The sequence below is a fragment of the Phascolarctos cinereus genome, unplaced genomic scaffold (genome assembly GCF_003287225.1).
Source record: "Phascolarctos cinereus isolate Bilbo 61053 unplaced genomic scaffold, phaCin_HiC Scaffold_4;HRSCAF=312, whole genome shotgun sequence".
Lineage (NCBI taxonomy): Eukaryota > Metazoa > Chordata > Mammalia > Diprotodontia > Phascolarctidae > Phascolarctos > Phascolarctos cinereus.
Genome location: NW_027555847.1, coordinates 373,323,618 through 373,350,900, shown reverse-complemented (window position 1 = coordinate 373,350,900; position 27,283 = coordinate 373,323,618). Strand labels below are relative to the sequence as shown.

Sequence of the window (27,283 nt, the reverse complement as noted above, 5' to 3'; positions counted from 1 at the left end):
TTATCAATCAAGCCAAATTCACCCTTACTAGCTGTATATTACTGTGGGCACATCACATGATCTGAGTCTTTCTGTAAAATGGGTATAATACTATTTACACCACCCACCTGCTAAGGATTCGAGGAAAGCACTTTGTAAATCATAAAGCACTATAAACATGAGTCATTTATGATAACTTGAAATTGAGATGACTTTTTATTGATATTTGATTATTTTTGTCATAAATGATCTATGAATGGCATTCAGTATTCAACAAACAATTTCAAAAATTATCAATAAAAGCCTTCTGACTGCAATGAAACAAGAAACACATCTTTTATGAAAGGAGAAAACCGGGTGATGTTAGAGAGTTAAGGCAACAACTGGTAAGACGGCCTTGCAATGGTACAATAAGGCAGAAAGGTTAATTTGGTGGCTATATGGCAGGAGTCCTACTTTTGCCAAGTTCCCTCAGAAATACACTTTATACTGGGGCCAAATCTGGAAAAACAGTTTGGTTTTAGGATGGGCATACATCCTGGATAAATGGATTTCTCTGCCTTAGTGTCCTCAGAATCTACTTCTGTCTTCATCCCCTAGACCAGGGATGGGGAACCTGCAGCCTCGAGGCCACATGTAGCCCTCTGACTGAATCCAAACTTCACAAGACAAATCCCCTTAATAAAAGGATTTGTTCTGTAAAATTTGGACTCAGTCAAAAGGCTGCACCCAGCACCTAGAAGGCCACATGGGCCTCAAGGCTGCAGGTTTCCCATCCCTGCCCACTAGAAGTATCTTTGACAACACAAGGTCAGTGTCAGAAACTTACGTGAAGGTTATCATTTTTTCTCTCAATTTAGCAAATAAATGTTTACAGGCTAAGGGCTCTAGTCGCTGTGTCCCTGGGTCCTCAGGCCGTGTTCTCAATGAGAACAGCAATACCTTGGCCACCACCAATACAAGCTGATCCCATGGCATACTTTTCACCCCGACGTCTAGAAAAGAAAACAGTAGATAAGGTTTACCTTGTGAGATGCAAGCACACAGCTTCCCCACCCCTGCAATCTTCCAGTGAAGAGAGTTTCAGATTCTGGGCTTTGCTGGAATGAGTCTAACGAAGTTTACACATACAGAAGAACAGATAATATTAGAACTGTTTTGCCTCTCTTTGATTAAGAGCTAATCTCCTTTAGAGTATGTACCATCAGGTTCCAAGTACATTAGAGAAGGGCTCAGACTCTAGAAACCTTTTTGAAGATGCTTCTTATATCTGAAATTGTTTAGGAAGACGAGGAAGGGAATAAACATTTATACAGAGCCTGCGTGTCAGGCACTGTGCTAAGCACTTTGCAAAGACTACCTCATTTGATCCTCACAACTCCAAGAGCAGGTGCTGTTATTATCTCCATTTTACAGTGGAGTAAACAGAGGCAAAAAGAGGTTAAGTGACTTGTCCCAGATCACACAGCTAGTAAGTATCTGAGGCCAGATCTGAACTCAGGTCTTCCTGACTACAGGCCCAACTCTCTATCTGATGTTCCACCAGCTGCCTTTGAAATCACGGAAAGGAATACTCTACTAGACCAGGAATAACTTGATCTGAGTTCCAATGCTAGCAATGCTGCCAAAGAGCCACGTAGCTATAGGTAGTCATTCAATCTTTGAGCCATTTTCTCATTTACAAAAAGGGGATACCCTCTGACCTGGTTACCTCACAGGATAACTGTGAGCATCAAATAAAACAATGTATGTAAAGTGCTATACAAGTTTAATGTCATTATTATTCAGCTTGGTTCAACTAGTGAAGAGCCAAGTGATGCTCATGCTGTCATTTACGGCTTTTCAGTCTGAAACTGACTTCATTCTTCCTGCAAAGCAGTACGGTTCAGTGCCAGACTTGAAGTCAGGTAGCCACAGAGTCACAGATCTGAGAGCCAGAAAGGACCTCTGAGGCCACCTCGCCCATCATTTTACAGATGGAGGAAACTCACTCCAAGGGAGGCTGAATGACTGTTTATTAACTTGAGAGATTGCCCAAAGAACACAAGTAATATCAACGTTTGCTAGCAATTAAATAGAGGCAGCTAGTGGTGCAGTGGATAGAGTGCTGAGCCTGGAGTCAGGAAGACCCGAGGTCAGATCTAGCCTCAGACACTTACTGTGTGACTCTGGGTAAGTCACCTAACCTTGTTTACCCCAGTTTCCTCCTCTGCAAAATGACCTGGAGAAGGAAATGACAAACCATCCCAGTATCTTTGCCAAGAAAACCCCAAATGGGGTCATGAAGAGTTGGACACAATTGAATGACTCAATAATAACAACAGCATTTATACTGCACTTAGAGGTTTGCAAGGCACTTAACATACGTTAACTCTTTTGATCTTCACAACAACCCCGGGACGCAGGTGGTATTATCATCCCTATTTTATAGATGAGGAAACTGAGGTAGGTAGAAATCAAGTGGCTTGTCTAGGATGACAAATCAAACTCAGGTCTTCCTGAATCCAGGTCCAATATTCGATCACCTAGCTGCCCCTAGGGAGCTAGCATCAGGAGTGAGATGGAATAAGTTCCTCTGGTTCCAGAGCCAGCTGTGTGACTAATGGGCAACAAGCATTTCTTAAGTGCTTAGCGTGCACTAGGTACTGCAGTTAGTGCAGGGATTACTCAAAAAGGACAACTATATGGTCCCTGCCCTCGAGGCACTTACATTTTAATGGAGGAAACAACCTTCAAATAACTATGTACATACACAGTAGATAGTAGATGGAAGGTGGGCAGGTGGGTGGATAGGAGACTTGGGAAAGGCCTCCTGAAGAAAGTAGGATCTGAGCTGAGTCTGGAAGGAAGCCAGGGAAATCAGGAGATAGAGGTGAGGAAAGAGAGCATTCCAGGCATGAGGCACTGCCACGGCAAAGGCACGCAGGTGGGAGATGAGCAAGGGGCAGTGAGAAGCCAGTGTCACCAGAGCACAGAATCTTGGAGTTACTTGACTTTTCTTAAGGCTCAGTTTGCTCATTTATAAAATAAAGGGTTTGGATGAGAGATCATTTCTTAGTGTTTTTTTGGCTGACTGGCCCTTAGGGCTGACCCAATGATTCTCTATGCTTTCTTCTACTTCATCTCTCAAGGCTATGACAAGCTGAACAGTGCAAACCTGAGATTGCCAGTAGAGGGAGGCCTTGTCTTAAAATATGGAAATGGTGCCAGGGCTCTCATAGTCTCAAAACATATGCTGGGACGGAGAATAAGAGTTTAGCTTCAGAATGACAGCTCCTCTTTTGGGCTTGGGCCACAATGTCTTAGAAATCAAAGCCCTTCATCCATTTGTTTTTTCAGTGCAAAATGTTCATTCCTTTCATGTCAGTTCCATAGCAATCACTTCAATTCTTTAGCCTAAAAGACCATAGCTTTCTGGGTCAATCCTAAAAATCTCAAGCTACTGGCACAGGATGGTTTCCATCCTAAAGGAGCCCTGCAAAGGACTACCTGCTCACTTGTCCTGAGTGGTCTATACGGAGGCTATGTGGCCTATATGTCCTTAGCAATCTATATGGAGGGTAAGGTAAGGCACATGGTGAGCCATATGGTGATGAACTGCTTTTGATTAGGGCAGTTCATGAAGCACATATAAAGGCATGGAGAGGTTGTAATCTACCTTGGTGGAGTAACCAACAATGAGATTTTGAATTACTTGAAGTCAGTGGAGAAAGCCTGGTTACAATGGCAAGGTCACTGACTCTCAAGTCAGGGTGTCAGAGCTCAAATCCCATCTCTGATGATCATGATCTGTGACCCAGAGCAAGTTTACTTAATTTCCCTGGGCCTGTTTTCCTCATTTGAAATTTTCTGAATTTTTGAAAGTTTTGATTTTTTTTGAAATATTTGAAAAACAAAGAGGTAGGACAAGAAAGGAAGGAACTATGAGGTCAATGGAAAGGAAAGGAGCTCTGATGCTGGATTCAGAAGATCCAAGTTCAATACTGTGGAAAAAAATGTTGGGATCAGAGACTCACATTTCTAAAGCTAAAAGGCCAATCTCATCCAATGCCCTCACTTTAGAGATGAGGAAACTGAGGCCCAGGCTAGTGAAGTGTCCCCAAAGTCAAACAGGTTAGAACTTGAACCTAGGTTCTTTAACTCCTGAACCAAAGTTCTTTCCTGTGTACCACACTGCCTCCTAAAATGTAACCATCTAGAACATTATTGGTCTAAACGAAATAACCTAAGACCACTGTGACAGAAGCAACCTCAGAAGAAAAAATCAAAACAACAAAATACTCATTTTACACTGACTGTTTTTAGACTAGGTCAGATATTCAAACCCTAATTCTGATGTCTACTTGTGTGAACTTGGGCACATCAAGGACTATCACCAAGCCTCAGTTTCTTCATTTGTAAAATGAAGGAGTTGGACCGGATGGTCTCTGAGGCCCTTCCAGCTCTGATTTATGACCCTAAATACAAAAGCATGTAATAGAGCATGCCGATTTTATTATGCACCTCCTAACTTGAGGTTGGACTTGTGACAGCTAACCAATCTGGGCTGCAAAGTCCAGAAAGACATGGCTGCTTGAAAATGAGAATAAAACTGAAATACAGTAACTTCTCATGAATACCTCAATTCATGAACCAGATGAGCGGTGATTCGTGTTCCAGAGGCTCCCAGAGGGTGGCCCAGGGCAATGGCTCCTCCATTCACATTGGTTTTACTTGGGTCAAGATGCAAAGACTCTTCCACTGCTAGATACTGTGGAGCAAAAGCTTCATTCACCTTCAGGAGAGAGGGTAAAATACTGGTTAGCTAGAGTAATGCACGTTGTCATCATTCAGTCATTTCAGTCAGGTCGGACTCTTCGTGACCCCATTTGGGGTTTTCTTGGCAAAGATAATGCAGTGGTTTGCCATTTCCTTCTCCAGCTCATTTTACAGATGGGAAATTGAGGCAAACAGTGTTGCATGACTTGCCCAGGGCCACACCGCTAGTACGTGTCTGAAGCCAGACTTAAACTCCTGACTCCAAGCCCAGCACTCTAGGTACTATGGCGCCACCTAGTTGCCAAACAGTTTTAATTCATAATTCCCTATCTCTTTTCATAGATTTCACATTTACTCTTTCTATCTGGATTTACCTTTTAGGTGACTTTGTAAAGAATATTTGTATTTGCCCTCAGTGTGATCTGTGTCTAGATATCAGGTTAGATCTCTGCTTTGGAGATTTTTCTAAGTCAGAAGTTCTCTAGTTCTATCACTGTTTCTAGATCTTAACTCTTTCTTGACCGTGATTACAGTTTCCAGACTTTTTGACTAGATATCACTGCAAACAAAAATGATCTGATGACTGGGTTGGCTAAGAGTCACCACTGTGACATGGCCCCCCAAAAGCTAATGCTGTCTTGAGCCCCATTAACTGGAATGCAATGTTCAGAACGAAGGAGGATGAGACAGTTCCACTACATTCTGCCTTGGTCAAACATCATCTGGAGTACTGTGTTTAATAATGGCCACCAAATTGTAGGAGGGATGCAGACAAAATGGAATGTGTACAGAGGACACCTGGAATAACAGGGAACCAGAAAGTCTGTCAAATGTGGATTAGTGAAGGAATTAGGGATGACTAACCTGGAAAACCAAAGGCTTAGGAGGGGTCACAATAATTATTTTTAAGGATTGCCATGGAGCCCCGCTATCCTTATAGGAGAATCACAGAGCTACGGGTTTAGCTGCCAATCTTTAAACATACTTCACTACTCATCTGTCCCCCATGGGCCAAGGTTATTATCTAGAATACTAAGGGCATCACTTCAAGGCTATATGTTTACATTATTATTATTACTAAAGAAGAAAGTGCTAAGGTGAAAGCCACTGGGCCATGGTGATGGGCTCCTTATTCATATTGCAAAAGGCAGAACACTTACTTCGACCAAATCCATGTCTTTCAGGCTCAGCCCTGACTTTTTTAGTGCTCCATTAATGGCAGAAACAGGACCTATAAGAATTAAAAACACATAAATTGATGACATATGTACCACCGTATAGCTCCTTTTCCTGAACAGAGAAGCTAACATCCTAACAGAATGATTAATTTGTTCTAATATGGGCTGGACTAGGTAACATCAGGTCCCTTCCAACTCGGATTTTTTGATCCTATAATTGCCCCACATCCTCCAGCACACAATTAACTGAGTCAGTCAATTGGCGATTAAGCATTTTTTTAAAGCAATTACCATATGCAAGGCACTGCACTAAGTCTAGGAATACCAAAAAAAGCAAGAAAACAGTCCCTGCCCTCAGGAAGCTTAGAGTTCACTGCAGAAGATGACACATAAATAATGAGATACGTACTAGATACAGACAGACTAGATGAAGGTAATTAGAAAGGGGAAGACTATATTGGGCAAGGCCTTCATCTGAAAAAGAAGGGATCTGAGCTGAAGGAAGCCCGGGGGGGGGGAGGGACAGGCAAGGAGGGAGGACATTCCAGGTATGAGGGACGAGCATGGAGACAGGGGACGGAGGACTGCATTTAAGAAACTGCAAGGAGACCAATGGAGATGGATCACGGAGTCTGTGGAGGGGAGGAAGGGGAAAAAGAAGGCTAGAAAGGGAGGGCGGGGCTGGGGAACAAGAGTTTTAAATGCTTTAGATCTGTGATCCCAGTGGCAAGGCGGTCTAGGATGTCATCACTATGTGCAGACCCAAAGATGAGGGGGTGAGAGTAACCAAGCGTCCAACGCTCTTCGTTCTGCTAAAGCTTCTTGTAAGGTGTAGTTAATGTCATCCATGAACTATGCTTGTATCAAGCAAGGGCAAACCCAGTACGGCAAAGACTGTGGTGATGTGCTTTCAGTCACACCTGGGCACAAGGTAGGTAACAGCAGCAGAGGCAGCAGCATCTCTTAATGCGAAGGTCAATGTTAGATTAAACACAACTGGTTATGGAAAAAAATCGATAAGATGCCTTGTGGTAAAGACGTTAGAAATAATGGAGAAAGGACAGGGAAGGGAATAAGCAAGTGTTAAGCACCTACTGTGTGCTGGGCATTGTACTCATAAAATAAGCATTTTACAAATATTATCTCATTTGATGAGTAGGATTTTATACTTGAGGAAACCAAGGCAAATGGAGGTTAAGTGACTTGCCCAGGGTCACAGAGCTGGGAAGTGCCTGAGGCTGGATTTGAAATTAGGCCTTCCTGACTCCAGGCCCAGTGCTCCATCCACTGCACCATCTAACTGCACTTTTAAGAATTTAAACAAGATGAAACTGAACATCAATGAAAGAATTAGAACAATAACATGCTTGTGGCCTGGTCTACCTCTACGATTACTGTTGTTTGTCCTGTTTTTGAAGAGGACCAATGACATCATGGGTGACATCCTGACTCATGGGTAGGGGGTTTAAGTGAGGCAGAGCTGCACAAAGTCGTCAGCTTCACTCTCTCTTCCAGGGTCACTGAAATCCAAAGGCAAGATAGAAGTCAGGACAACTGGTGATGGGCAGGGATGCAGTGGATGACCCTGGCATCTTACACATCTGACCAAGCTCCAAATGCTCCACAGCGCACAGCTTCAACTGCCTTCATGGCTGTTGGAACAAACTGTTCTCATCTGGCCATTCTGCTGGGGAAGTCTTCACCTGCTTGGGGCAGACACTCCCCCTAACTCACTGACGGGTTTGAGGACTGTCAGTTACCCTCAGCCTGCTTTAGCCCGTTTGCCGTGATGGTTTACTGGGGCGCTGCTGTTGCTTCTTGGAGCGACTCCTGTTCGGTGACACCAAAGATGGATGAGCAGCCCAGAAAAAGGCTCATCAAACTCATAACCCGAGGTGCTGGTCCTCCTGGAACACCCCATACACCCCCATCATACACTCTATGATTTCTAATGACTACAAAACTGACTTCGAGGATTTATGACTGAACAGTAAAGCCCTCTGCTCTCCACACAGCTCACAGCCCCTCTGCGCATTAGCAGAGGGTCTGAATTGCCACGGCCAAAAAATTCATCTCCTCCCAGCCAACCCTGTGATACGATTCTCTGAACTGAGCTCAGCTTGTCTTCAGATAACACAAAGCCCTGAAGCCTCTCTACCTACTTGAGAGACCAGGATACTCTGGAATAAATGGTGAAAAGCTAGCATCCCCACTCTACCAACAGGAGATATGAAAGAAACACTCTGGTAGAGGATGAACATACAATGGTAGTGCATGGGGCAAGAATTCTATGGCCTGGGGTCATGAGGAAAAAAAATGAGTAGAAATGCCAATTTTCAAGAGCGGCCCCTTACATACACCAAAATATTTCTAGTAGCAGTTTTCCTGACAGCAAAAAACTGGAAACAAAGTAGATACCCAAACAGTCATTAAACACCAAAAAATGAGCTTTTATAGTTCACAGTAAGAACTGTTAGCAGAACATGTTTGGAAGCATGGAAATCTAATAAAGCAAGACATGGTATAAAGCAGCGGTTCTCAAAGTGTGGTCAACAGACTCCTATGGGTCCCCAACACCCTTGAGGGGGGGTGGTCTGCAAAGTCAAAACTATTTTCATAATAATACTAAGACATTATTTGTCTTTTAAAATACTCCTTTTTCCAACTATATATCTGGATTTTCTTCATACGGTTCAACCAAAACAAAATAGACTGAATGGAGAAACAGGAGAAAACAGCAGTCTTCTATTAAGTCAGAAATTAAAGAGATTTGCAAAAACAGGTAAAATTATGCTACTTCTCAAACTTTTGCTTCGGAAAATCTTATTCTTCATAAAGACATCTACGTTTACATACAATAGATTCATTATTACTTTTAATGAATAAATGTTTTCATTTCTAATAGGGTAAGTATTGGTAGATAAGACCCACCCAAACAGAAGCTCTTTGGAGTATAAAAAGGCTCTGACACCAAAAAGTCTGAGAACTGCTAGTACAGGACACTGGACTTGGAAGCAAGATCTCCATTTTTCTTGCCTTCAGCATTAGCTACGTCACCCTGCACAAGTCATGTAGTGTTCTTATGCCTCAGTTTCCTTATTTGTAGAGTGAGGGGGTGGGACTTGATGGCCTCTAATAAATCCCTTCTATTTCTAAATCTATTATTCTGTGATTAAAAAGACAATACTGAAATTCCAAAGTTTGGAAGAAGCCTTGTTGCTGTTCCATCCTTTCAACTCTTGGTGACCCCATTTGGGGTTTTCTTGGCAAAGATACTGAAGTGTGGTTTGCCATTTCCTTCTCCAGCTCATTTTACAGATGAGGAAACTGAGGCAAACAGGGTTAAGTGACTTGCCCAGGGTCAGTATATGAAGCCAGATTTGAACTCAGGAAGGTAAGTTTTCCAGACACAGGCCTGGCACAGCACTCCACCTAGCTGCAACAACAGGCCTATTTCACTTCTCAGACAAAACTTCCATTAGGCAATAGTCTGAATATTGCCTGGACTAGTCTATTAAATCATATCAACTTGATTGGCTTCAGGTAATGACTTGATAAAAAGATTCAATGAAAAACCCTGAGCCCCTTTCACCGCATAGAAGGGCATGGTTCCTGCAGTCATGTGATGGGTCAGCATCTTGCAAAGCTGCCATGTTCAATTATCAGTCAATGTTCTAAACAAGTGAAGTTAGTTAAAGGTTTTCAAGTTTAAAATTGAATTTTAGTCATTTCCTATCAAAATCTTTCTAAAATACAGAACATGCTCACCTGCCTTAAGAGAGTATCCTGAACAGAATTTAACCTTTTCTGGATGACTCATTATGAATGTTAATGATTGTACAACACTGTATAAAACCCTGGGAAATTTATAGTACTTAGCAGCAGGACTTAAGGCAGTCATTTGGATAATGAATCAATTGCTCTCCTGTTGAGAGGCAGTAGAGGACAATAAATGTGAGCTACAGTAGCCAAGGGGTCTGAACTAGATCAAAAGACATGGATTATGGTGAAGAGGCTGAGCTTTTAGAGGCATCACTAGTTAATCAAATCACTTCTTTCTACTCCCCTCCCATCTTTTCCCGTCCTGTGGACACAGCAGGGGCATCGTGGTCCAGTGGGAGGAGCACCAACCTTGGATTGTTGAACTTGGGAATCAGCTGTCTCCCCAGTTAGATTTTAAGACTAATAGACTTAGCTCTTCTTAGCAATGCAAGGATCTAAGACAACTCCAAAAGATTCATGATGGAAAATGCTATCCACATCCACAGAAAGAACTGTGGAGTCTGAATGCAGATCGAAGCATACTATTTGTTCTCTCTTTTTTTGTGGTTTCTCCCATTGGTTCTAATTCTTCTTTAGAACAGGACTAATGTGAACATAGGTTTAATATGACTGTATATGTTGAGCCTATATCAATTTACAGGCTGTCTTCGGGTAGGGGATGGGAGAGATAGGGCGAAAATTTGGAACTCAAAATCTTATGGAAGTTAATGTTGAAAACTAAAAATAAATTTATTTTAAAAAAAGAACTTAATACTCCTATATAATGGACTTGGAGTTGCCCAGGGGCATCAGGATAAAACAGCTATATTGATTACTTTAAAAATCTCACGTCTATCAAAATCAATTGAAGTGGGCAATTCATGTTTAGGGTAACTTACCAATGCCCATGATACTGGGATCACATCCAGATGCAAAGTAGCTCACAATTCTGGCGAGTGGGGACAGGTTATGCTTTTTAACAGCATCTTCACTCGCTAAGATCACTGCTGCAGCTCCGTCACACACCCCCTTGAAAGGAAAAGCAGTATGTTAAGTGGATATTATGATAATCCAGAAAGGCCTGCGTGCCTGAGCAAAGGTAATAACGGTAGGTGTGATGAAAATGAATAGAAAATGATATGGAAGAAACAGTGCTGTGATTTGAGATGTACCAAGTGAAGAAGAGATGATTTTGAAGAGCAGGTTGCTTGGGGAAACTAGCTAGAAAGGATGCCAAGCCCTCTCTGATGGGCACAGCCGAATACCAGGCCACTTAATCGCTATTACAGATGAATGCTGGCATCAGAGTCCAAGCAATCAGGGCATCTGGTGCCTAAAGCTGACCAGTAACTGGCATTTACAATTTTGTGACAATTTGTAGAAATGTTCTGCATGATTTCATATGTATAATGGGTATCATATTGCTTGCCTTCTCAACAGATAGTGGAGGGAGAATCTGGAACCCAAAATTTTAAAAAATCAAGAATTTAATGATAATATGAAGGATGAATTGGACTATATCATTTTTGTTGTTCAGTTATGTCCTACTCTTTGTGACCCCATTTGGGGTTTTCTCAGCAAAGATACTGGAGTGGTTTGCCATTTCTTTCTCTAGCTCATTTTACAAATGAGGAAACGGAGGCAAACAGGGTTAAGTGACTTGCCCAGGGTCACACAGCTAGTAAGTGTCTGAGGCTGGATCTGAACTCATTTTTCCTGGCTCCAGCTCCAGCGCTCCATCTACAATGCCACCTAGCTGTCCCTAGATCAGTTTACCTATTGTTATATTTCCTCAGATGAAGACAGGAAACATTTCCACTGAGGGTTAGCTCAGTGTCAGGCATACTAATTACATATGTTCTATCTGCTTGCTGTCCAGGTTTCCAGTCTGTGTTCCTAACTCAGCTATTTATTTTCTAAATAAGCTTGGTTCCAAGTTAAAACATTCCTGTGTTGTTGCTTCCCCACCTGACACCCACGGAGACACTCTGTGGCTTACATACCTCTCTCTCAAAGGGGTAGTGGAAAGAATGACTGATTTGGAGTCATGGGTCTGAATCCTACTCTGCCACCTATGTTACCTTGAGGAAGACATTTCATCTCTTTGGGCCTCAGTTTTTTCTCACCTAATAAAATGAGGCCAGTTGGACAACATGACCTCTGAGGACCCTTCCAATTCTAAGTCTACAATCCTGTGATTTGTATATCTTTTTTAAAAAATCATGAACCCTTGACCCAATAATGCCACTATTAGGTCTGTTTCCAAAGATGATTAGGGAAAGAGGAAAAGAAACTATGCGTTCTAAAATATTTATAGCAGCACTCTTTGTGGGGGCAAAGAACTGGAAACTGCAGAGATGCTTGTCAGTTGGGGAATGGATAAACAAGTCATGCTATATGATTGTGATGGAATACTACTGTGCTATAAGAAATGGTGAGCAGATGATCTTAGGAAAACATGGAAAGACTTGCATGAAATAATGAAGAGTGAAATGAGCAGAACCAAGAGAACACTGTACCTAGTAACAATATTGTTTTAAGAAAAGCTGTGAGGGCATAAGTCATTTTGACTATTATAAATACCCAGCTCAATTACAAAGCACATATTAAGGAAGATGCTATCTGCATCCAGAGAAAGAACTGATAAATAGAAGTATGCATAGAATGATTACACACACACACGTCTAATGGTAGCCATCTCTAGGGAAAGCAGGGAGGGAAGACAAAAAGGAAATAAAAGTTACATGATAACTTTATTATATATTTAAGAAGAATAGCAAGTTGTACATAAGATTTATAGTTTCAGGTGCAATCATCTTTTTTTCTATTCCACTATGTTATGGAAATATGTTTTATTTCTTAAGTTCAGAATAAAATATTTTTAAAAAATCATGAACCTTTCAGAGCTAGGCATCACAAGACATTCTTGTCCCAAGATAGGTTAGAATCCTATTGTTTGAGGTACAAAAAAATCACTACCATTTTTTGAATTAAAAAATCACAAAAAATCAATGTTGAGCTTCTTTTGGGAAAATTTGTATACCTGATAACTCAATGAAATCTTATTTGTTGTTTTATAACCAGACTTGTGCTTTAATTAGCATAATTCTGGAGAGTTGCTTGTGGGCACTGAAAAGTTGACTAACCTACTGGGTCATCCAGCCTGTATGTGGGAGAGGCAGGATTTGGCTCCCAGGCCTTCCTGACTCAGTCAGTTTGCTGTCCACTCTGCAAAGCTGCCTCGCTCAACAGAAAAAGATTAATTATTACTTAATTATGGGGCACAACTCATTCTCCAAATATTCAGAATAAAAAGGGTTACTGGGTATCTAACATTTCTGTGATTACTCAGGATGAAAATGACCGAACCAGGAGAGCAACTTATACAATAACAACAACGTAAACACAAACAAGTTTTAAAGACTTAAGGACTTGTAATGAAAGTTCTTAAAGACTTCAGAACAACATAATGACCAACAATGATTCCAGAGGGGCAGTGATGAGGCATGCTCCCCACCTCCAGAGAGAAAGGTGATGGACTCAAGATGCAGAACAGACGTGTATTTTTTTTTAAACATGGTCAATGTGGGAATTTGTTCTGCTTGACTATGTATATTTGTTTCAAGGGATGTACTTTGCTTTTTTTTGTCTGTTAATTGAAAAAAAAATTAATGAAAGAAGTGAGTAGGCCAATAAATTTTTGACTTTGCTATTAATTTCAGGAATGTTTTAATTACAAAAGAGTTCAGAAAAACCAACAGTTGTACAGCAAAAACGAAGGCTGTGGTTTTTGACGTGGCCAATGTTTGGCCTTTCCCTCATTTACATGGATAGAATGAGCCTAATCAAAGCAACGCTTTGAGCAACGCTCAAGTTATAAGATACTAGGCAGAAAAACCCTGAAAAGATCATTCTAATAAATGTCCACAAATATCTAACACAATATTCAATAAGAACTGAGCTCACAATGGGCAAACAATTGTCATGTTCCAGAACTCTGGCAGAAGATAAAAAACAGTCTTTTCCTTAAGCACCCTTAATAGGCTCCCCTATACAGAAAACCTTTTGTTCTTCAACTGGCATAATCTCAATAACTTTCTTCCCTTTTAACAAAACTTCAAGAACCAAAAGAGAACTCAAAAACAAAGAAACCCTGGTTGCATTTAAGTGGAAACAAGAACGTTTCTCCAGGCAATGGCTAAGATGTACCAGATAAATCAACAATTGATAAAGCTATAGCATAGTTAAGCCTCATGTAATTCTGTACCCTAACAGACCTTTCATCCATCTCTGCCAACAACTCCAGCTAAGACAGAAACACTGCCAGTCACATCTGTTCATCTATACATATATTCTAAAGAGCAATACATATTTCTATACACTATATCAAATAAGCTGGAAATCAGAACCTATGGGCCTTAGAGATCCCTGACCCAAGGACCTCAGTCGGTGCTGCCACATTGCCAGGATCCTGGGATTACAGATAAAAGCACTGAGAAGGCCCTTGGAGACCACCTAGTTCAACTTCCTCTTCTTACAGGTAAGGAAACTGAGGCCCTCCAGGGTCACATAAGGAGTGAGCATCAGAGACAGAATTGGAACTCAGGTCCTCTGACTTCTGAGCTGGTGCTGCTGCTCTTTCCCTCAGTCTGTGCTGCCTCCTAAACTTTAAAAGGTTAGAATACCAGTCTACACTAAATAACCTAAAACCACTGTGACAAAGCCACACTGCCTTCATGCTGCTTTTAGATTAGGCCGGATGTCCTAGAGCTCACACCTACCGAAGCATTTCCAGCAGTGACGGTTCCCTCTTTCTTGAAGACTGGAGAAAGTTTGGCCAGCTGTTCTAGTGTTGTTTGAGGTCGGGGATGTTCATCCTTTTGCATCATCTCTTTTCCTTTCTTTGCTTTCACTTCAATTGGTACCATTTCATCATTAAAGTAGCCAGCATCATTAGCTAAAACAGCAGAATGAATTTTTTTCAAGAATAAAAATTTTAAAATACAAAAAAAACCAAACCAAACCAAAACTCTACTCTTTAGAGAAAAGAATAAAACCAACACAATTTCTGGCCCGTTCTTTCCCATCTACTTAAGTCTAAGTTTCTATCTGTTTACCTCCATAATAGACTGTTAAGGTACTTAACCTATTGAAAATAACAACATTTTTCCCATATGTAAAGACCTAATACATTGCAATGTACCTATGGGGAGATGTATGTGTATAGATATGATATATATAATATGCAAATGATATATTATGTACATACTAAATTATATAAAATATTATATATAAAATAACATATATTATAAACTATACATTATACTATATGATTATGTGATTTTATTATTTATATCTTGTATGCATAATATTATTTTATATAATTTTTATATAAACACACACACAAATACATATATACATGTCCCCACAGGTATATAGTATACTAGGTCTTTAACTATGGGAAGAATGTTGTTTGTAATAGGTTATATACATAATTATATGTGATTTATATACATACATGTACACACGATTATTATATGTGATTGTGTGTAATACAGATATGAATTATATATGCATGTGGAGATACATATATATACATACACATACATACATACATACACATACATAATTTATATATACAAACCTCCCCAAAGGCACCTATATGTGCATATAGACATGCATGTATATACATATATGTGTACATACAGGTTTACACAAACATACTGAATATACACATAAACACGCATGTGCACGTGCATGTGTGTGTATATATATAATATATATATATATACACACACACACACACACACACACACATATTTGATGATGCATCACCACACATATGTACGTGTATATGTTCACCACACATTTAAAGCAATAAATGCTTGATTTAAGTGAAACAATTTTGTCTCATAGCAACTATTTTACTGTGATATCTTTTTCTTCTCCAACTAATATTCTTCTATTTGCATGATTACATGAGGTGACAAAGTACATCCTTGTTACAAAGTTTATTATAGACCAACATTTTGTGTGCATACTAAAAATGCTCAAGTATTTTTCAGGCTGTCTTAATAGAAGAAATATGGTGTCTACCTTAAAAGAGGGAACAGTGTCACTGTGCTCTGCACTGATTAGATCTCATTTGAAGACTATCTAAATGGGGATGGATGCCCCTCTGGAACATGGCTATTAGAAAACCTGAATTTGTACAGAAGGATGACTTTATTACGGGGAAGTCTTGAAAACATCACATGAAGAATGGTCAAAGTGTACTTAGCCTGGAGAACGCCCAAGTATGGTCGCTTTCTTCAGACATTTGCAGAGCTACTACATAGAAGGAAAATCAAACTTTTTTTTTTGTTGTTGAACCAGAAGATCAAGTAAAGGATCAACGGGCAGAAACTACAAGGAGTTTAACATACTAATAACTTTTTTTAGCCATTTGGAGTCTTTAAATAACAAAATGCCTCATGAGTACATGAATCCCTTCTCAATGGACCTAGACATCCAAAGGCCCTGTGTGTTGGAATCATTGGGGAAGTCAGACAAGATGAACTTTAAAGTCAACTTGTCATTCTAAATTCTAGGATCTCAAACCAACAACTCATATTTATATAGCACTTTCCTCGAAAAAGTCATGAGATCAGTGATGTCAATATTATTTCTATTTTACATATGAGAAGCTCTGAACATATAAGTGTTTTGGATGTGGTCAGGCAGGACCCAAATCCAGAGCTTCTGACTCAACCTCAGGAGACCTTAGTTTGCTGCAGAAGCTGCTAAGTATGATGAAAAAGGCACTGGATTTGAAATGAAAGGACTCCTGGGCTCCTGACTACTTACTACTTGTATTTTCATCCAAGCATTTCACAAATGCTTTTTCATTCATTCATTCATTCATTCATTCATTCATTCATCTTCTGGTAAGTCACTTCATATCTCTGGGCCTCAGTTTCCAGAACTGTAAAATAAAGGGATTAGACTACATCATCTCTGCCACATTGTCTATGAAATAATGACTATAAACAAAAAACTGGCCCATTAAAAATAACAATGTTACATTGGAAAAATTATCTTGCTTCATTATTTAAAAAAAAACCAGACTGAGAACCTATTACTGAATTCAACAAATACTTATTCAAAGAATATGCAGCCTGTAGCTAGGCACTGAGGAGAAAACAGAAGAAATAAGACAAGCCCCTCCCCCTCTAGGAATTTAAACTTGTTGCAGGAAGCACACTAGCTAAATACGAAATTTAACTTTCAGGTAAGCCAGGAGGACATTCAGGAGACCTCCTCCTCCAGTACCACTCTACATAATTTTTTTTTTTTTGCTAGGCAATAGGGTTAAGTGACTTGCCCAGGGTCATACAGCTAGTCAGTGTCATGTGTCTGAGGCTGCATTTGAACTCGGGTCCTCCTGACTCCAGAGCCGATGCTCTGTCCACTGCGCCACCCAGCTGCCCCCATTCTACATAATCTTGTAGATGGAATTCCCCAGCCACTGACAACTGACCCAGGCTTTTCAATTTGTTTATATCACAAGTCCTTATTCTCATAACTTTTTTTTCTTGCTGGCAAACATTTTTTTTCTATTTCGCAATCATTTTGATAAAGATACTGCTACATCGTTGCCTTCCTTATGAACAACTGGACTGTTGAATGGGAAGGATATACTTTATATATCCTGAACTATACTCCATGACCCTACTGGACTCCAGAGACATGACTACCTATGGTGGTAACAAGCCTCTGGCTAAGAAAAACACCCAGCTCAATTGACTTCATCAACAAATCCCTTATCTAACCAGTTAATACAAGCCAAAAGGAGATATGACAGAAAACCCCAAATCTCAAAATGTTACTTTGGAAATAAGCAAATTATAACAATCATTATTATTCACCCTAAATGATAATTATAAGCATTTTGATTCAAAATAAAGTTAGAAATTCCAAAATGATTTTTTAATCAATTAATTTCACTGACCAGCTTTCCACCTCTGTTGCGACTGCAAAGCATATTTATCACAGTTTTCTCTGCTTATTTTATGCTTTACAGCAAGATTCTCAGCAGTAATTGCCATGGGGAGTTTAACATGTAGATCAGTCAGCGCTGTCCACAAACTGTCTTCCAGCTACCAAAGACATAAAAAACATGTTAAAGCAGGTTTTGTAAAAACAATATGCAATAATTCATTTAAAATAAACTTTCACTAGTTATTAAAATTAATAGCTTCTAAAAGTAAAAATGCAAATTATCTTTATTAAACCATATTTACTAGAATTACTATTTAAATCAGGTTCTCTGATATTCTAGGAAATAAATATAAATAAACGTGCACAAACATGCATAAAATTTCTCAGCCTTGGGCCCTTTCAAGACAGCCAATAATACCAGTGGGTCATACTGCAGTGTTTGAAAAATACAGTTAAATTTCTTTCTAACCAACTTGACAGAACATAATGACTACTTTGTTAGTGACATTTTTTATCAAGCTAGAGAAAAAAAGAAATTTATCCTAACCTCTTTGTGAGATCCTGGCACTTAAAGTTATGGTGTGAAGACAGTACCATTAAGTGACACAAATGACTATTAATGCCTGGTTATGACGGAACTGAGGGTCCCTGCAACAAAGGCCACTTGATTCACAAAAAGGTACATCTTTCCTGGATTACTGATTCAGCTTCCCTAACTGCCCTTAATGTCCTTTGTGCCACCCTCCTCCTCGCCCCCTCCCCTCTAAAAATGCCTGTCAAAACAAAAACATAGCAACAAAAGGGCAGTGATAACAAAAATCCAACATGGTGCCAACCTTGATGTCTACTCCCAGCCTGGTACCGAAGCGCACATTTCTGACACAGTAGGGAGCCTGGCTCATACTTTCTGTTCCTCCACACAGTACCACTTCAGCATCTTTGACACAAATGTCCTGCAAAAAGGGAAGTTTTCCAGTGAAGCATTTCTGTTGTATGTTTATAACAAAACAGCTCTGGAAATTAATAAGAATCCCAATAAAGACAGTTTAGGGGAATGACTTCTAATATTTTAGATGGCACTTCTGGAGTCTCTAAATTCACTATTACTCTATTATGCGTTTATTAACTACCAACTATGTGCTGCATGTAGGATAGAAAAAGAGGCAAATGGCAGTCCCTACCCTACGGAAGCACACAATCTAATGGGGAGCTCATAATCTAATGGAACTCTACAAGAAACTCACTGGGTACCAAAAAGAAACGTCATTTTGTGGGACATCTGGTCATTCCATATGAATGTGCACATAAATATTTACAAAATGTAGCGTATATTAACATCTTTTACAGAGGATAAGATAGTCTAAGAGTACTCAGAACTCATTCCTTCCAAATTAATCAAGATGGACTTTGATTTCAATGTAAAGGCAGCACTTGGGGAAGATGACAAGAAATATGATTGAAAATGTGCTTCAAGAGGCTCAAGGCTCTTGGACTACACAGAAGTTTCATGTCTTCACTTCTTTCTTGAAAAAAAGAGTTGAGATGTGCTAGAGATCACAAAAAAATGAAATATTTCCATCTTTAAGAGAAAGGAAGTAGTATCTGGTTACTTGGGTGGATGTCATTTTCAGGTCAGCCATGTAGAGTCAGACTACCAGCTTGATAAGCAATGTTCAAGATCAATGCCAAACTAGAAAGAACAAAAATTGCGGAACAATATAGTGTTTTGTACAACCCCAAGCTTCTCCCTGAAACAAAGATTCAACTTTTAAAATAATCTTAATCCAAGGATGCCATATGGCTTTGAGCCATGGAATAGCATGGTCTTCAGACAACCCTAGTACAAAGGACAAGAGAGCTGGGGATACATGGTAGATTTGAACAACCTATGAAATACTACAGATGAACCATACAGGAGCAATGTAAAGGATGCCATTAAAAATGTATGACCACAGAAAAGAGTATGTCAGCCTCGTGAGTAGGAGAGGTAAGGGATGATCAACAAAAACATTTCAATGCATTCCAATATCAAGAGAGAACACGCCAGACCTTCCCATCTCTTCCCCCTCCCTCATCCCCCAGCAAACTGGGGAAATTATGGGATGATGTGAATGAGTGCCTCATAGGATAGGCATGTATGGATAGGCTGTGATACATCAGTCATTAAGCATTTATTAAGCACTTACTATATTCTAGGCACTGTGCTAAGTGTTGAATTACGAAGGAAACACACCAAACAATGAGATCACAAAACCATTTGAGGATTCTCAATATAAAATATGAAGGAGGGCAGGAAGAGTAACTGAATCTACGATTTTACTGGTCTAGGCAACTTCCAGGTAATAAAATTCCTTCTAGCAGTGCCAGCAGGCACCAACTCTGAAACTATAATCAGAGAATTGTTTGGAGCACTAAAAAGTTAAGTAATTTTTCCCAGGGGCCACACAGCCAGGATGTGTAAAGACCTGAACCTAGGTCTTCATGGCTTTAAGAGTAGCTCTAACCCCTATACTCTGCTGCTTCTCTAGGGGAGGCTAGAAGGAGACTGGATATTAATAATGAACACCCTAATCTCTCAAAGAAATCTTAAGAGATTCTAATCTCTCCTTTCTCTTTCCCCTATTATGTGTGATCTTTGTAAGAAAACCTAGTGTTAGCCATGAATAAATGCTAATAATACAATTGTGAAGTTATAGATCTTATAATAGAGGCACTTATGTTTCTGATAATGGTCAGAATGTAAGAATAAGCATGGAAACACTAAGTAACCCATTAGTAGTTTACTTAATGAAAACCTCTACGTGTTGACGTAGTTCATTATTTTAAAATGTGTAGTAGAAGGAATGCTTTTTCAATGTTCTTTCCCTGCATCTCTTAGCCTAGAATGAGGGACAAAGGAAAGAGTGAATTACCTGCTGTCAGAGCACCTGGATTTGGATCTTGGCTCTGCCACCTACTGCTGATGTAAGACCCTGGGCAAACTAAACAACCTCTCTGAGCCTCAGTTTCTTCATCTGTAAAGTGAGGGGGTTAATCTGCTTGCCCTTTCCAGAATTCCTTTCCAGATCTGATCATCTTATGACCCTCCTCACATTTTCTGACTCACTATTGCACTCAGCCTAAAATAAAACATTCCATCATCTTTAACTATGATGACCCTTTAAGCTGCTGTAGCATTCAACCCATATTCTAACATCTTTTATCTCATACTTTTTTTTTAAATTTCTTTTAAAAAAATTTTGAGTTCCAAATTCTCTCCCTCCCTCATCCCCTCTGCCACCCACTGAGAAGGCAAGCAATATGATACCCATTATGCATGTGAAATCTTTTTTACCTTCTTAACGCTCATGTTTTAAAAAATCCTCCTACTTTTCAAACTTATCCTCTGCCACAGCACAGGTTTTCCTACTATTCCCTCAATTCTGGAGTCACTTCACTCCCTTCCACTTCCATTCATTTTTTCAGGAATAACTCAACAAAAATACAGAAGCTGTTCGCTTCCCGACAAACTCTTTCGTTCCCTCAAATCTTACTACAGTTGTAGTTTTTCCACGAAATATATACTATGGGCTTACAGACGATGCTGACTGCCTGAGTAGATCTGGGTGAATTTAATAACAAGAGCTAGCATTTACATAGCACAGTAAGGTCTGCAAAGCACTTTAAGAGTATCTTGTTTTATCTTCACACCAACCTTGGGAGCCAGGGGCTATTATTTATCTCCCTTCTACACATGAGCAGAAAGAGGCTAAGGGACATATCCAGGATCAGAGAATGAGGCAGTGTCACAGGATGGAGTTGAACTCAGGTCTTCTTGACTCTAGATCTAGCTTTTTATGCTATGGCACCTACCTACCTTTATTCTGGACTTCTGTTGAGCACAATTCAAAAGTAAAAGCTGTAGTGTTATCTTTATCGATGAAGTAAATCTCTCCCTGAGATTACCCCGAGGTAATTACTGTGTTTCCATAAAATCAAACACAAAATATTTCCATACCTGACATCCGCTGACAATAGACTGGAAGCCAGAGCCACACAGTCTATTCACAGTGAGAGCTGGGGTGGCCACAGGGACCCCTACACGCAAACCAACATGCCTCGCCAGGTATGCAGCATCTGAAGAACTCTGAAAGATGGGAGAGAGGTAAAAATGAATTTGTCCTCTGCAAAGTCGGGTTAGAGCGAGAGCAATGACATAACACATGCAAACACTGGCTGTCTACACAAGGTGGAAAATAGTTTCTAGACAAAGCATCATATGTACAAGGTGCCCCTCACTTTACATAATAGATACATCTGTTCCTGCAAAATTATACCTAAAGTGAATTTTAATGTCAATACAAATGTCAATCTTCATGTCAATTTAATGTCAATGTCCACTAAGGAAAACCTATTAAAGGAAAGAGACTAGATGAACTCTCTCTGGTCCTATTCAGCTCTAACTTTCTTTGATTCCATGAATATTATCATAAAGCAAATAAAGACTTCAATTTACAAAATTAAATTTTTGCTTAAAACAGACACTGTCATCAATACCTTTATAAGACCAGTATCATTAACACCACTCAAAGAGGTCATGATGGCAAGGTACACACATTGCATTTATGTCTTTTCCACTGAGACCACACTGAAGTCTAAAATGTATGGTCAAAACCTTTCATTTTAAATGCTATAATGAATGAAGGACAAAGAACCGCGGCAGAATGAAGAGAATATATTACAGGAGGCTTCTTAATGGGAGGGGAACAAACTAATTTGAATTCAGGACTTAAGCAAAATTCCTAATGAGGGTAAATAAAGATAAGCATTACAACTCTAAAGAGCTTATAAGAAAGTGGTTAGTCAGCAGTGTAACTTATATAATATATTTATAAAGGGCAAGACAAGGAATTTTAAAAGGGATGAATCACAAAAGAAGAAAAAGTATCAAATTCAAATAATTATCTGAATTGTAAGCAGAAGATGGCATGCTACTCAGAAATAAGTAAAGAGTTTAGATTAGTGTTTAATGGCCATAAATGTAAAAGATTTAAAAAATCTTATCTGTATCTTTTGTTTTCATAACACCTCCATTTCCCACATTTACACTATCCATCATTTCTCTCCTTCCTGAAAGCCATCCCTTTTAAAAAATAAAAAAGAACAAACTCTCAAAACATAGTTTAGAAAAATTAACCAACAGACAACCAAGTCTGACACTATGTTCCATACCCAAAGTCTATCACCTCTATGAGAAGGGAGTGCATTCTCATATCTCTTCTTTGAGGCCAAATTTGGTCACTATAATTACACAGCATTTGGTATTTCCATTAAAATTATCACAGTTGTGTTTATTTTCCTGGTTCTACCCATTTCATTTTGTATTAGTTCATACATGTCTTCCATATGCTTCTCCATATTCTTTGTATGTAGGCATCATTTCTTAAAGTGAAGTAATACTCCACTTCATCCACATGCCACCATTTTTTTTAGCCATTCTCCAATAACTGAACATCTATTTTGTTTCTAGTTCTTTACTATTATCCCCCACCAAGGGTTGCTCTAAGTATTTTGGTGGGCTTCCCTTTTATCTTTGACCTCTCCTTAGGTATATGGCTATCAGTGGGACTTTTGGGTCAAAGCTTATGTTCAGTTTAATCACTTTCTTAGAATAATTCCAAACTGCCTTCCAGAATGGATGGGCCAATTTACAATTATAGCAAAGTTTTTTAGGGTATGTATCTTTCTACAACCCCTCCAATATTAACTATTTTGCTCTCTTATCACCATTGCCAATTCAATCAACAGCTGTGAAGCAGAACCTTGGAATTATTTTGATTTGCATTTCTCTTCTTAGTGCTTTGGAGCAAACTTTTATATGGTTGCTAACAGTTCGCATTTATTTTTGAGAACTATTTGTTCATGTCCTCTGCATTTATCCAATGGCAAATGGCTTTTGATCATATATAATTATGTAAATGTGGTCTCTTTCACTGAATAAATTGCATTTGTATCCCCAAGGCCTAGCACCAGTGCCTTACACACAGTAGGTACTAAATAAATGTTTATTCCCTTCCCTCCCTCTCTTCCTTCATCAACTGTTTGATTAATATTGGGAGCTTACAGGGGTGAGGGATGAGAAGGCCAGAGAAACCAAATTAAAGCCTTGAGTATATATGTGATGCTTTCTGGTCCTTAGATAGAAGAAGATGAATCAAATGCAATTAGACAAATATGTCCTCTATACTTGCCCGGTGCATTGCCTCAGTGACCTGCTCTGTGTACAGTATATGATGTAAGATGGGCCCAGGCACTCATATGCAACTTAGCAAATATGTAGCTAGAATCTACTAGGTACTAAGTCCTTATTTGCTTGTTCAATTAGGCTATCATGTTATTTGTTTCCATTCTAGCAAGTGGCTAGAACATACAAGTGAAAGGCAGCAAACGGTTCTGAAAACCATTTCTGACTGATAATTTTCAGTCAGACTGACAATTTTCACCAACAGAAAACAAAAAGCCCATTGGAATATTTTATAGAAACTCATTTGGGGTTTGATGATTGTAAAAGTCTTTGGATATAGTATTTGGCAAGCTCATTCTTTTTACTTTTTTACTCCCACCTAAGGAAATCAGTTACTGGTAATAAGAAAGGCAGAGAAGGAATGTGGCTTTCAAAGGCCCCTGAGAACCCACAGGAGATAGCAAATAAGAAGTTTTCCATGGATCCTAACTCAGTGGTAATGATGAGGGGGAACTAAAGGATTAAAGACTTAAGATCCAAAGGACTTGAAATTCAGCACGTATGGAAACCAAAGCAACTGTTTCAATGCCCTGCCAAGATTGTGCCATGTTTATGTTCCTCCTATAGACAACTACCTGTGTTAGATTTGAACTGTTCTCCCTGCTAGGGAAGGTAAAAGGACTTGAAAAATTCTTCATGTTTTTCTATGCTCTGACATTCCTAGGTAGGATGGGCTGAAGTGTGTGTGGAAGCTTAAGGATTTAAGAGAATAGGTAGTAGTAATTTCATCACACCTTATGATCACTCTAGATCTGTGAAAGGAAAGGAAAGGAAGATATAGGAAATGGAAAGCATCTGATTTTCCAGGTCATGGCCTAAGATGCTTTTAAAAAGGACAATGTGCATGGCATAGGGAAAAATATACAACAGTGAAGGAGATACTCAGGAATTCATATGAGAAATTAACTGAAAAGAACAGAAATAATATTGATGGTTTCAAATGTCCATCCAACAATGTGCAAAGTATAAGGAACAAATGAAATGAAACTGAAGTACTTAACACAAGAGAAAGATTGCAGTGAGCTGTGGAAAAAACAATGGATTTGAATCACATGACCTGGGTTGGAATCTGATGAAGTTAGGTGTCTTGGAATTTCACATATATGGTTTTTCTCTGGCAGTAATAACTTTGTTTTCAATATTTATGAGTTCTTGGCAGTTTTCTTATATTACTTCTTGTAGTACACTATTCAGGTTTTTTGATTTGTCATGCTCTTCTGGTAAGCCTATAATTCCTAAGTTGTCTCTGCACATTCTATCTTCAAGGACAGTTATTTTCATTTACATATATGAGTTCATGTGTGCTTTTATCACTGTCTTTTGCTTCTCCTCTGCCAACTTTTCTTCCACTTCTGTACTGTTATGTTTCAAATGCTATTTTCCCTGTCAGAGAATCTACTTCTTTGGAGAAATTCCTTATCATGTCTTCTAAGTTAAATATCTTGTGATTTATCTTTTTAAACTGTGCACTGATACACTCTGATCTGACAATTTCTTTCATCGTATCTTTTTGAAAACTTCACTTTTCTTTTGAATCTTTCTGTAGTTTCCTGCTTTTGTTGTATACTCTCTGGACAGTTTTCAGAATTTTCTTTTTGATCAGGGAGTTTTGGTTAATTTTTCTTAATAGTATAATACTTATTCATTGTGGTCTGGCCTCTCCTAGCATTTCAAATCATTTTTTCTTTCATCTTTATGAACCATCTCTGCTGGTTTGTTTGCTTGCAAGTTAGGTTTTCTTCCCCTTTGGAACTTGTTTTTTAAGCCTTTCACTTGTAGCCCACAATTTTTGTCTGTTTTCCGTTCTCATTCTTCGCCTCTGACACCTGCCTTCCATCACTGTACAGATTCCTTCAGGGATGAGTATCTTCAGCCTCTTAACCTTTGGGACAGCTAAAACAAGCTACAGGAAGAAGGACTGATCTCTGGGGTTCCAGTCCCCTTTCCCTCAGGCACTGAAGCTCTTTCCTCTCTAACCAGCCTTAGGCTGTGCCCTACATCCGTGTCTTCTGCCTTCACCCACTTTCTCCTGCTTTCCTTATCTGCCACCTCTTGTGGGGGGAGGGAAGTGGGGTTCAGGCTGAGTGACTGTCATGGAAGGACTGGGTAGGGACAGCCAGACTCTGAAGTATAAGTCTGTTAGGTTGTTTGCACTGACTGTAACCTGTGATATGGATTGGGGGTAGAGAGAGAGTGGACATTTAAATATATTTAAATTCTCCAGTGTTATTTCATGAGATTTCTACCTCCTACAGTGTTTGTCTTCTTGTGAATTCAGCCTTAGTTATTATTGTCAAGATATTAGGAGACACTGTTTTCCAGAGTTTTCCAGCAAGCAAGCTGTGCCCTGAGGTTGGCATAACAGTTCTTCGTGCTCACCCCCTGGATGATCTCAGCCATAGCAAAATCCCAGAATTATTTCTGGTCATGAAGCCCTGCTATGAATCAAGCTTGTCACATTATTGCTGTTACCCCTCATTGTCAGGGCCACAGTTCACTGTGCAGACACTGGTATAAGTACTGAGATGTCCCCACACTAAAGTGGGTCCTCCCCACTGAGGTGGGGCTCCAACACATATGCCCTTCCTTACAAGCTGTTTCTCTCACTTTGAAATTAAACTTCTTTTTGGATTCCTGACTCTCCTGTCTCTAGCCTTCCTTGTTTGGCTCAGGCCACCCACAGATTAGACTCCAATTCAGTCCGGTTGACATTAACTGGTGTCAGAAGTGGGACTGGGCAAGGAACTGGGTCACTGAACTCTCCCATTGACATTCATTGTCTGAAGCACAAGTCCCTTTTCTATTGTTTGGAGAAGCTGGAGGAATCTGAAGAAAACTGCTCTACCATCTTTCCAAACACATCTACATGCATATACATTCATACTTACATATATATTTTTTCTTACAAGTCATCTTTATTTAGAAAAGAGAAAATTCCACATTCTATTATTGCCTTTACTCTTAAAATATTTTATTCTATCATATAAGAGGAAAATAAAATCAGAGCTGGAAGGGATGTTAGATGATCATCTAGGAATTAAAGGGCATGTCCAAAGTAATACAGCTAATCTTAAAGCTAGCTAATGTCAGAGGACAGGATTAGAACTTAGAACCCTTAATGTCCATTTTTTTTTTGCCAGAAAGAAAAGCATCATAGATTACTCAGAAACCTGCTAGTAGATATGTAACTCAGTTTCTGAGTATCTAAATAATAACTCAGATAATTAATCTCTGCCTGTTTGCCCCAACAGTTTAATATATTCCTATCCCAATCCTTCAATCTCAGTGCCCATACCTAATTAATTACTCAGTAAGCAAATGTCTGAGTATCTGAAAAATAATT

General features: G+C 39.4%; 1 protein-coding gene across 2 annotated transcripts in view; it reads right to left on the bottom strand.

Annotated features, from left to right (window-relative positions):
* Positions 1–176: 176 nt before the first annotated feature.
* The window catches only part of ACAA2 (acetyl-CoA acyltransferase 2), a 36,325-nt gene continuing 9,218 nt past the window's right edge, over positions 177–27,283 (bottom strand). For both annotated transcript variants that reach the window (XM_020972324.2, XM_020972323.2), the window contains exons 3-10: positions 21,655–21,783; positions 18,494–18,610; positions 17,668–17,815; positions 14,459–14,634; positions 10,577–10,706; positions 5,898–5,968; positions 4,599–4,753; positions 177–974 (exon numbers count right to left, since the gene is read on the bottom strand). In XM_020972324.2, coding sequence (XP_020827983.1) covers positions 890–974; positions 4,599–4,753; positions 5,898–5,968; positions 10,577–10,706; positions 14,459–14,634; positions 17,668–17,815; positions 18,494–18,610; positions 21,655–21,783 — 1,011 coding nt within the window. In that variant the 3' untranslated portion in view covers positions 177–889. The remainder of the gene's footprint in view (positions 975–4,598; positions 4,754–5,897; positions 5,969–10,576; positions 10,707–14,458; positions 14,635–17,667; positions 17,816–18,493; positions 18,611–21,654; positions 21,784–27,283) is intronic.